At 43.7% G+C, this 12011-nt stretch overlaps 1 protein-coding gene across 3 annotated transcripts in view; it reads right to left on the reverse strand.

Moving 5' to 3' along the window:
* DEPTOR (DEP domain containing MTOR interacting protein) overlaps positions 1-12011 on the reverse strand; it is a 163004-nt gene that overhangs the window by 43576 nt on the left and 107417 nt on the right. For all 3 annotated transcript variants that reach the window (XM_007127703.3, XM_055091221.1, XM_055091222.1), the window contains 3 exons: positions 7853-8038; positions 5710-5844; positions 1378-1448 (listed from right to left, as the gene is read on the reverse strand). In XM_007127703.3, coding sequence (XP_007127765.1) covers positions 1378-1448; positions 5710-5844; positions 7853-8038 — 392 coding nt within the window. The remainder of the gene's footprint in view (positions 1-1377; positions 1449-5709; positions 5845-7852; positions 8039-12011) is intronic.

A 12011-nucleotide genomic window follows, 5' to 3' on the forward strand; every position in this document is an offset into this window, starting at 1 on the left:
TTTTTTTTGTGGTATGCGGGCCTCCCTCTGTTGTGGCCTCTCCCGTTGCGGAGCACAGGCTCCGGACGCGCAGGCTCAGCGGCCATGGCTCACGGGCCCAGCCGCTCCGCGGCACGTGGGATCCTCCCGGACCGGGGCGCGAACCCGGTTCCCCTGCATCGGCAGGCGGACGCGCAACCACCGCGCCACCAGGGAAGCCCCTGGACCCATCCTTTTTAATTCCTTAGTGCTCAGAACGCGAAGTAGTCCTCGACAAATGTTCGTAGCACAGATGAGTGTGGAAAGCTTTTTCCCCCACCCTGAGGTATTAAAACAAAAATTAGAAGACTAAAGGAAAGATGAGAAATGTTTTAAAGAAGACGTCAATGTAGATGTGAGGAGACAAAGAGACAGAGGCAAGTCGGCAGGAAGTGGGTGAGGTGATGTCAAGCCGAGAACGTGGATTCTGTCTGAAGAAGACCAGTCGGGGACTTCCCTAGTGGTCCAGCGGTTAAGACGCCGTACTTCCACTGCAGGAGGCACGGGCCCTATCCCTGGTCAGGGAAGTTCCACATGCCTCAGGGTGCGGCCAAAAAAAAAATGAAAAGAGGGCTTCCCTGGTGGCGCAGTGGTTGAGAGTCCGCCTGCCGATGCGGGGGAACCGGGTTCGCGCCCCGGTCCGGGAGGATCCCACGTGCCGCGGAGCAACGGGGCCCGTGAGCCATGGCCGCTGAGCCTGCGCGTCCGGAGCCTGTGCTCCGCGACGGGAGAGGCCACAACAGAGGGAGGCCCGCATACCACAAAAAAAAAAAAAAAAAAAAAATGAAAAGAAAAGAATACCAGTGGGACCCTAGGAGTAGAAGGAAGGCTGAAGGACCTCCAGGTAAGGGCAGGTGGTCAGGAGGTGCTCACAGGTACGCAGTGCGCCCAAATCAGGTGCTTGTATAACTCAAGGCACGATAACATTGTCAAAAACGTCACTCCTTACGGTAGAACAATCTATGCCATAGTTTTCTCTCTCTATCTTAAGACTTCCCTCGTGTCTTAAATAATTTTTAGAATTAACTATAATGCAGAAGGGATTATTGGCATTATTTGTTCTACCATCTGCCTTTGAATCTGTCATTATATTAGAGTAAGTACATAATGGAAATCTTTTTTTTAAGGACACATCAAAAGGAATTTTAAATGCTGTATTAATAATACATAATGTCAAGTCCTAATGCATTTTAGTGCCTAAAGGTCAAGAAAGTCTACTATTATAATCATGCTCAAAACAAAAGGGAAATTGGGAGAAGCTTTTCAATTCCGTCCCTAAGCTACGTATGGACACACTGCCATGTTGACACGGCCCAGACAAATGAGCAGCATGGGAGAAAAACCAAATGATGAGCCTACCGTGAATGTCTTCCTCGCATACGGAGCCCCGGGAGTCAGGAGTTCCTCAGAAGTGACGGGTCTTTTTAACACTGTAAGACAGACGCAGCGTCAAGGTACAGACCCTTCTGAGCCCTCTGTTCTTTCATTCAGCAGATATTTACTGAATGCCTCATGTGTGACATCAGTGACCAAAAGTGGCAAAGATCCCTGCCTCCCAGTTTCTATTCTAGCTGCACAGAGGCAGAAAATATTAGCAAACATAAATAACCCTAAACCGAACTTACAGAGCTACAGAAAGCAGAGACGGGAGCAGGGCAAGGGGAAGCAAGAGTGCCAGGGGTGCGGTAAGGAGCGGCTTGACATTTTTCTATAAAGGAAAAGACCACATTTTCTAGTTCCTGAATTTCTTTCTCTTAGACCTTGATGTGCATTCAACATGTCAAAATTAAGAGAAATCCTTAAAGATGTTTAAAAAAAAGAGAGAGAGAGAAATCCTGACTCTGGCCATCTGATAACCGTTTCCACCCCATGCAAACCCCTCCCCCATCATACCATACACGCCCCATTCACCAAAGCCTCACGGATTTCCTTATTAATACCCCAGATTGCGCGTACGCACTGCCTTTTGCCTTGAACTGGGGAACTTTTCTGCATAATTAACATGTGCTAGGCACTGTGTTAGGCGCTTTAAATATATTCTATTATTTAATCATCACAAGAACCAATGGGTTCATTTCATCCTTATCCCTATTCTATTAGGGAGGAAACAGAAGCTGAGGAAAGTTAAATAGCTTGCGTCCAAGGCCTCAGAGTCAACGGGAAGTAGAATTAAGATTTAATCTCAAGCGTTTGGTGCCACTGCCTGTACTCAGGAGAAAGGGCGCAGAAGCTTCAAAAGGTCACTGTGTGTTGTGTTCCTGAGACACCTGTCCCCATCAGATCACTGCCGTGGTCTACCAAGATGGCAAAGACTGCAGTCAATTCCTGACTTGCGACTGTCTGAACACCCACCAGAAATGAACTTCCCCCTCCATCCTGTGCTAAGAACTGGACAAGGGACTGCCATGGCCACCCAGAGCAGCCAGTGGGTTGGGGGACAGGGACCATCCTATCCCAGTTATAGAGACATCATGAACTTGAGTCCACAAAGAAACTGAAAGGACCAGGGCTAGGAGCCTAACCTGGCGAAGTGCCAGCCTCCAATTCCCTTTGCTGGTGGCCTTCAGAGGTCAGATGCCAGTCCTGGAACAAGTGTGTAGCAGAAAATAAAAGGCAGCCTGGGGGTGAGGCCTGGAGGATCCACCAGGCAGCTGGGCCCTAAAGCACCTTCTCAGTCAAAGGCAACGAAGTGCTTCTTGTTGAGTTGACACGTGGCTGGGGTTATTACTTTTGCTTTCAGAAAGCTCATAAAAGAGAACATGAATTTATGCTTCCTCCAAGGAGGGAGAAGGTTGAATATCAAGAAGCTCTCAGCAAACGGTCAGGAAGTAAGAGAAGGGGCCCATGGTTGAGGATTCTGACCTTTTTATTCCCTGTCACTGAACTGCCTCCGGGCCCCTTACCCACACAATCCCCTCTGGGGTTTATGAACGTGGATGTAGGAATCACACTGTACTTGTGATATTTGACAATATCGACCATTTATTTTGATCATACTTTTTCTCTATTTTTATTGAGATATAATTGACATATAACATTATATTAGTTTCAGGTTACAACATAATGGTGCATATATTATGAAATGATCAACTAGTCCAGTTAACATCATCACCTCACATAGCTACAACATTTCTTGAAATGAGAGCTTTTAAGATCTACTCTCTTAGCAACTTTCAAATATACAACACAGTATTATTAACCACAGTCACCTTGCTGTACATTACATTCCCCAGGACTTACCTATAAACTGGAAATTTGTACCTTTTGACCCCTTTCGCCCATCTGGTCCACCCAACCACCAAGCCCTGCCCACCGACCAACTCCCCTCTCATCCACTGATGGGCACTTAGGTTGTTTCCATGTCTTGGCTATTATAAATAATGCTGCAATAAACATGGGGGTACAGAGAGCTTTTCAAATTAGTATCTTCATTTCCTTTCGATAAATACTCAGAAGTGAAATTGCTGGATCATATGGTAGTTCTACTTTTAATTCTTTTTTAAGGAACCTCCATACTGTTTCCCATAGTGGCTGCACCAATTTACATTCCTGCCAACGGTGCAAGAGGGTTCCCTTTTCTCCACACCCTCTCCAGCATTTGTTACACGTGTTCTTTTTGATGATAGCCATTCTGACAGAGATGAGGTGATATCTCACTGTGGTTTTGAATCACACTATTTTGTAATATTTGGCAACAATACTGATCATTTAATACACTTTCTCTCTTATGTTAAAAAATGTAGAGACTTTGAAACCTAGGGAATTATTTCTGGCTTTCTCTTTCCATATCCTTGGGAACTTATTTACTCATCACAATGATACTGATTATGTTACTTTCTGCAGCACTTTCTTTATCTGAATTAGGGCATTTATATACAGTGTTAAAAAATATATCCTGATGGATATCTAATGATTAATTTTAAATGCCTTACTGTGAAGCCTGCTTACCTGCTTGAGAGGAAAAAAAAATCACAGATGAGCTCCCTGCATCTTGGGAACCCTCTTAGCGTAAAAGAGAAGCTTGTCAGAATACAGGTAAGAGGTAGGACTTATGAACCACAGTGAAGTCCTGACAGCTTTGGTCCTTAGAGACCCAAAAAAGGCAACCTGATGTTTCTTTTCTGCCTGCATATCAGTAATATTTTCCCTTTGAGTCAAGGGGGTAAGGAGAAAGAGGAAACAATGCAAACCTACCTCAGGGAAGATGAATGTGTAATTTAAGCAATCAACACTTTGCTCATCTTCTACTCTGGTGAGCAATGAAAAACATGTAAAATGGCTTTAGCACAACTAACCCTTTCCTGAAACTGAACCCTTTTGATTCTAACTTGGAGGTATCAGATTTCTACCAGGGCTTCAAACATGAGATTTTTAACAATATAGTTCTGATTCTACCTTATCAGCAGTGCTCTATTCATTGAAAAACCTGGTAATACATGGGTGCTGGAAGATTTTCCAGCCAGAGACAGTGTGGAAGCAAGTTTCTTCATTCACTTGCAGGTTACAACTTTATTCTTAGAGCTAACCCTCCAGAAGACAGCAAAAAAAGAAGAAAAAAAAAGTTAGATTAAGAAAAATACCTAGACAACAGCATTAGATGACTGTTTTCTCTTAAAGCCCTTTAACAACATCTATTTGTCCTTAGTCTCATGAGTGCATTTTTTTTTTCCTCAAAGAGATGATGTGCTCTCTGAGGGATGGGGTCATGACCTCTCACCTTTGTATCCCCGACATCTGGTAATGAGGAAACAGCATGAACAAAGGAACAAAGTGTCTTCCCTGAAGGTGATACACTGAACTGAGGTGGACGGGGCACTAAACAAATGGAGTGGAAGGCGTTTTCAAGGCCATGGTTATCATGATGGACCGCGCAAGCTAATCCTGGAAAGGAGGTGGGTAAGGAAGTGAGAAGGTGGTGGTATCGATGGGTTACAGGTTCCTGTGGGCTTGAAGAACTGATCAGATCTAAGTACAAGTTCATTAACAATCTTTGTGCCTGGGTTTTTTTTTCTGGAAGGTAAAAGCCATGGAGGTTGATGAGTAGAGTTTGAAACCACAAGGCACCAAGATGAGTAGAGTTTGAAACCACTGCAGGGATGGCTAGGTTTGCAGAGATCCAAGCTTCCTCCTTAGGGGTGTGGAGACCCAACAGATCTTTGCATCAGTTGCAATCTGGGGCAGCGCTATCTCTCCCCTGCTGTTTGCTGCTCAAACCTTCTTTCAGGACTGAGTGTTTCCTCCCAGTGCTGGGACTGCTAACAGCAGACAGACAGCCCTCAGACAGCCAATGTTCTCAACTGTCCTTGGAACTCTCTCTCCAAAGAGAGCCGCCTTTCCCCCCAGGTCACGCCCTCCTCCCAGGGGCAGCCAACATCCAATGACTGATCAAGGGGAGGGTATAAAAGCCTGGCCACCTCACCCCCAGTCGGGACAACTCTCAAAGACCATCCCAACTCCAGAGCTCCACCTGGGGCGAGCCGCAGCCTTCACGGAGACTGCACGGCAGCCCGATCCTCCCTCGGCCCAAACCCACGTCCTTCCCTTCCATCCAAGGGGTGCTGCCCCCCCAGGGCACGATGCAACAAGATGGTCCCACGCCTGAGAAGCCGCTTGCCAGGGAGCCCCGCCTGCACACGGGCCCAAGTCCCCCACAGTCACGCTCAGAAACGGGGCCGCTTCTCAGCCACTCACCAGACTTGGGGTTGCAGAGCACGGGGGGGCTGCCGCTGGGCGGGGGGCTGCCGCTGAAGTAGCCGCTGCCGCCGCAGCCACTCACGCTGCTCTTCCGCACGGCAGATACGATCCTGACCTCCTTGCTGGGGCTGACTGTGGGCCGGGAACACACAGAGTCACCGAGGGCGACGGTCGCGGTTCCCCAGAGCACGCACGCCGGCTTTCCGCTGCCCGCTGTAGTGAGGCAGGTCACGTGCGCCGGAAGAAAGCACTCTGGCCTTTTGGCATCGGAAAAGCAAGGGTTTGAGGGGCAGCTCTGCCCCTGACGAATAGCACAGCCTGGGGCCATTCCCTTCGGTTTTCTGAACGTACAGTTTCCCCAACTGTAAAGTGGGAATTATGCCATCTCATGGGACCGGTGCAAGGAGTGGATTATATATTTAAAAGTACTCAGTTACATAAAATATTATTTTAAGAACTACCGAGTCCACGCTAAGCATCCCTGAAAGGACGTAAGTTAAGTGCTGGCGAGACACTTAATGAATTAACAGTGATGGTAAGTGCCTCCTGGTTGAAGATTAAATCTTTGATCACCCAGAGCCACAGAAGAAGGACATTAAAACACAGAGCACAACTTCAGGCTTTGAAGGTGTATGTGAGGCAGCAGCTTCAGTGATATGATCTCATTCTCTCTACTATGGAGTTGGCTGGCTCTCAACGAGGGAAAGAGAGCAAGGCATATGATCCAATGCCAGAAACCACGGAGAGTGTTCCGCTCAGTGGCCGGTACATGGGAAGCACAAAATCAGTGCTGGTTTTTATGGTGACCATGGTTACTGTATCCTCCTTATCATCATCACTTGTTCGCGTCTACGGGGCCCACTGAAAAACAGGCAAACCTTAGTACCAGCGAAGACGTGAACGGTTCCTCTGCATCTGCAGCAGACTGCAGCCTTAGGGACACACAACTGGTACGCATCTAAGCACAGGCCTAGGCTCCGGACCCTTGGCTAGTGTTTACTTTCCTGGAGTGGCTCTTGGCTCCTTCTCTGCTCCATCCCAGCTGTGTCTGAGGAACCTGGGATGTAGAAGGTTGGGTAGGAGCCAGTATAATATAAGCGCTGGGATAAGACAGAACTGGTGCAAGACCCAGCCCTGTCCGTCACTTTCTAGCTATGTGACCTTGGGTAAGCCACTCAACTTCTCCATGCCTCAGTTTCTTCACCTGTAAAATGGAGATAAGAAAAGTCTTTCCTCGAAGAGTAATAGTGAGAATTAAACGAGAAAATGCATGCAACTAAGCTTGCATCTGTGCCAAGGGCACAGAAAGTTCTCAGTACATCTAGTTGTAAGTGTTCTCACGGTCAGCTCCTATTCATAACCAAGACACATTTTCATTTTGCTCTGGGTTTTGGGTGAAGCCCATAACTTCCAAACCTTAGGCCAATCAGTTTCTCAAGTCAATGTCAAGTTTTCAGAGGAGTTGAAGATATCCTGTTAAGCACCTCACCCACTTACACAGAATGACACATCAAGTTAACCTTTTCTGGGGGAATGGGATTATTTTATATTATTTTATTTTTTGTTTAAATGGGGTTCTCTTTGTGAACATCAGTCATCATTTCTGTCCAGGTTAATTGTCCATATGGGACAGTCTGACCTAACATACAATGTCCCAGGCTGCTGTGCTTTCTGAGCACCCGCGTCTACCTTTCATAGTCTTAATTTGTTCTGTGTGATGGATTGATAATCAGTCGCCTTTTAGTTGCATATGCCCTAGGAAGGCTTTATTCATCCTTAAAATATATAGCTTCTCAATGCTGTGACTTAGAAAATGGGATAATTAATGATATGGAAGGATCGTTTGTAAATGAAAGTGAATAAGGTAGGAGTGAGAGCTTGAGTGGTCTTCTATAATTCAAATACATGGTGTTATAAAACACACTTCTTAGCACGTATGTTGGCTGCACAGGAACAATCTGGTTGTATGTGTGTATATGGTTTCTTTGGCGGGGAGTAATAAATAAATAAATAAGTAAAATTTTGGTTATAAATAAATACAAATTTGCTGGAGAACAGAATTTCACAAAGGTGAGTTACAACGATGCTATTTCTCAAAAGACCGATATATATGATCAAACAAACAAGGGAACTGACATACCTGACATAAAACTGGTAGATTTCCGATTGTCATGGCTCTGCTTCCTCAGGCAGAAGGGGCTGTCATGAGTTTCCTGGGAGGAGGGGGATTTTTCATTGAGCAGCTCCATTAGTCTTCGCCTCCGCCGGAAGTTCATTCTGAACTGGTAGAGAAGATTGCTGTCCACAAACGGGTGCCTGTTGGACACTGGGGAGAGGAAACAATAGATGAGGGCTGCCTGGCCCTAAGCACTGCAGCCAGGAGACTCCAGCCAACAGGAGCAAAAGTCTTGAGAAAGGGTTTAGTTCTACAGATGTCCCAGGAGCTTGCAGTCTACACGTGGTCCCAGATTCTTTCCACATGTCATGCATTTAAAAAATTTGCTAACCAATTCCTCTGGGGGAACTCTGCCTGCTCTCATCCCAATCTAAGCTATACTCCTCCTGGTGTTGTCCTGGTTCCTACTTTACCTCCATCTGAGCACTTGTCACACGCACCCTCATTGTCCCTCAACTTCTCTGCCTTTCCCACTAAACTCTAGGCTCTTTGGGGCAGTGATTGTGGCTTCATTTAGTCATGTGTCCACTGGGCCCAGCACAGTGCTTGTCCCAGAGCAACACGGCCATTCATTTTTAAACTCTTTATCTTGTGATAATTATAGACTCATGGAGAGTTGCAAAATAATATAGAGACCACATAGTATAGGATTCCATTCATATGAAATATCCAGAACAAGGAAATCTATAGACACAGAGTAGACTGGGTGGTTGCCAGGGGCTGGAGGGGATCTAGGGGGTTGGGGTTGCTACCTAAAGTGTGAGATTCCTTTTTGAGGTGATGAAAATGGTCTAAAATTGACTGTGGTGATGATTGCATATATCTGTGAATATACTAAAAACCAATGAATGGTATGCTTTAATAAGAGCGAATCGTATGGTATGTGAACTATAGCTCACCAAAGCTGCTGAAAAATCAACAGCAACAAGAAATAGTAGAGAGTCCCTGTGTACTCTTCACCCAGATGCCCCCAATGGTTTCATCTTACAGAAATAACTAAAGTACAATATCAGACAAAGACATTGACATTAGTACAATCTATAGACCTTATTCAGACTTCACCAGTTTTTACATGCACTCGTGTGTGTGTGTGTGTGTGTGTGTGTGTGTGTGTGTGTGTATTTCTGGGCAATTTTATCACATGTATAGATCTCTGTAACCACCACCACACTCAAAGCACAGGACTGTCCCATCGTGACAAAGGGACTCCCTCATGCTAACCCCTGATAGCCTCCCACTCCAAATCCTTAATGTCTGGCAATCACTAGAATGTTCTCCACCTTTGCAATGTTACCATTTAGAGAATTTTATAGAAATGGAATCAAACATTATGTAGCTGTTTAAGATTGATGCTAAATGAATGAATGGCTATCCAGATAAAGGCTGGTTACTTCCCAAGGAAAATCTACACTTTTGAGCACCTAATCATGCCGGGCCATCAACTCAAAATCAATAATAACAATAGCTAACCTTCATACAGCATTTTCTATGAATTCAGCATTATTTTAAATGCTTTATTTGTATTAATTCCTTTGATTTTAACAACAGCCTGGGGTATAGTTACTGTTACTTTCTTCCTTATTTTTTGATGAAGAAACTGAAGCCCAGAGATATGAGTAAGACCCAAAGAAGACACAGTAAATGGCAGAGGTAGAAATATAACTACAGTATCTGACTCCAGAGTTCAAGTTCCAAAGTACTACTCTCAACTGCCTCTCTGAAAAACAATTCCTGTGCTTCTTTAGGTTCTCATAAAGAACTGAAATAATGTTGCATAAAACTGCTAATGTATGGCTACCAGGCTAAATTTACATCCAATTCTACATTACCATTCATATCTCGGGGATCTGTTGTGGTCTATTCGCAACTTTATATTTTGAGTTCTAATCATGGAGTTGTGAAACAGGCAAGACATCAGGCTCCAAAAGCCATGTTCCTAGGTCATTTTATCTCTGGGAAGTAACCAGGAACACTGCAAACTGGCCAGCGTCATGCTGAAGTCTCAACCCCACAAAATTCAAAACAATTGAATAGACTTTACCAAAAAAAAAAATCTAATTAGCACGTGAGAAGCTCAACCTCATTAGTTAATATGGAAATGCAAATTAAAATCACAATGAGATGCCACTTCACACCCACTAGAATCACTAAAATAAAAAGAATGACAGCATCAAATGTCGGTGAGGATCTGGAGCAACTGGAACTCTCATTTTGCGGGCAGGAATATAAAATGGTAAAACCAGTTGGAGAATAGTCTGACAGACCTTATAAAGTTATACACATATCTACCCTATGTCCCCACAATTCTTAGGGATCCACCCACAATAAATGAAAACATATATCGCCCAAAATGTTCATTGCAGTCTTATTCATAATAGCCAAAAACTGGGGAAACCTGTCCATCAACAGGAGAATGGATAAGTAAATTGTAGATACAATGAAACACTACTTGACAATAAAAAGGAATGAGCTGCTGACACATAAAACAATGTGGATTAATATCAAAAGCATTAAGTTGAGTGAGAAAAGCCAGAACACAAAAAACATACACTGAGTGACTTAATTTACATGAGGTTCAAGAATGGAGGAAATTCACATATAATGATAGAAATCAGAAAGCGGAAGGGGAGAGGATTGACTGGAAAGGAGGAGGAGGAAACTTTCTGGGGTGATGAAAATGCTCTATATCTTGTTTTTACATGAATATATACATTGTCAAAATGCACCAAACTAAACATTTAAGATATGTATATTTCATTGTAGGTTAAGTATATGTATGTTAATAAAAAGGAAACAAACAACAACAACAACAACAACAAATCTTATAAATGGACTGGGAGACTAGGAACAACAGAGTCTTAACAGGGACTTCCCTGGTGGTCCAGTGGTAAAGAATCCACCTTCCAATGCAGGGGGCACGGGTTCGATCCCTGGTCAGGGAACTAAGATCCCACATACCACGGGCAACTAAGTCCATGCGCCACAGATACAGAGCCCACGTGCCCTGGAGCCCGCGGGCCACAACTAGAGAGAAGGCCGTGCACCTCAACGAAGACCCCGCATGCCGCAACTAAGACCCAACACAGACAAAAAAATAAATTAATTAAAAACAAAAACAAAAACAAAAAATAGAGCTTAACACTGTAAACCCACATTGCCAATATAAGATGCTACATAATGTTAATGCCCAAATAATCATTTGGCTATTAACCACTGGGCATATGGTCAGTCTCAGAAAGGAGTGGTCCTATTATAGTAAAATTCACCCACTTAATGTGCATAGTTCTATATATATTCTAGTCTATAATATATTCACAGAGTTGTGCATCCCATCATCACAATCAATTTTAAAACATTTCCATCACCCCCAAAAGAAACCCAACACTCCTTAGCTATCACTTCCAATCTGCCCATAACCCCTAGGCAAGCACTAATCAACTTTCTGTCTCTGTAGATTTGTCTATGTTGGGCATTTCATATAAATAGAGTCATATAAGATATGGTCCATTGTGACTTGCTTCTTTCACTTGGCATAATGTTTACAAGGTTTATCCATGTAATGTCATGTATCTGTACTTCACTACTTTTTACTGCCAAATAATATTCCATTGTATGGACATACTATATTTTGTTTATCCATGCATCAGTTGATGGACAATTGAGTTGTTTTCACTTCCTGCTTATAATGAATAATGTTATTAACATTCATATACAAATTTTTGTGCAGACATATATATTCATTTCTCTTAGGTTTACAACTAGGAGTAGAATGGCAGGATCATACGGTAACCCTATATTGTATGCCAGATTCCTCTCCAAAGAGGATGCCCCATTTTACATTCCCACCAACAGAGTAGGGAGTCCTAATTGTTCCACATCCTTAGCAACCCTTGTTATTCTCTATCTTTTTTATTACACTTGTCTTAATGGTTGTGTAGTGGTATCTTATTGTGATTTTGACTTGCATTTCCATGATGGCTAATAACGTTGAACATATTTTTATGTGCTTATTGTCTATGTGCCTATCTTCTTTGGAGAACTGTCTATCCAAATCCTTTGTCTATTTTTTAATTGGATTGTCTTCAAAAAAAAAGAGATTTTTTTTTTTTTTTTTTTTTTTTTT

This window comes from Physeter macrocephalus, chromosome 15 (genome assembly GCF_002837175.3).
Source record: "Physeter macrocephalus isolate SW-GA chromosome 15, ASM283717v5, whole genome shotgun sequence".
Lineage (NCBI taxonomy): Eukaryota > Metazoa > Chordata > Mammalia > Artiodactyla > Physeteridae > Physeter > Physeter macrocephalus.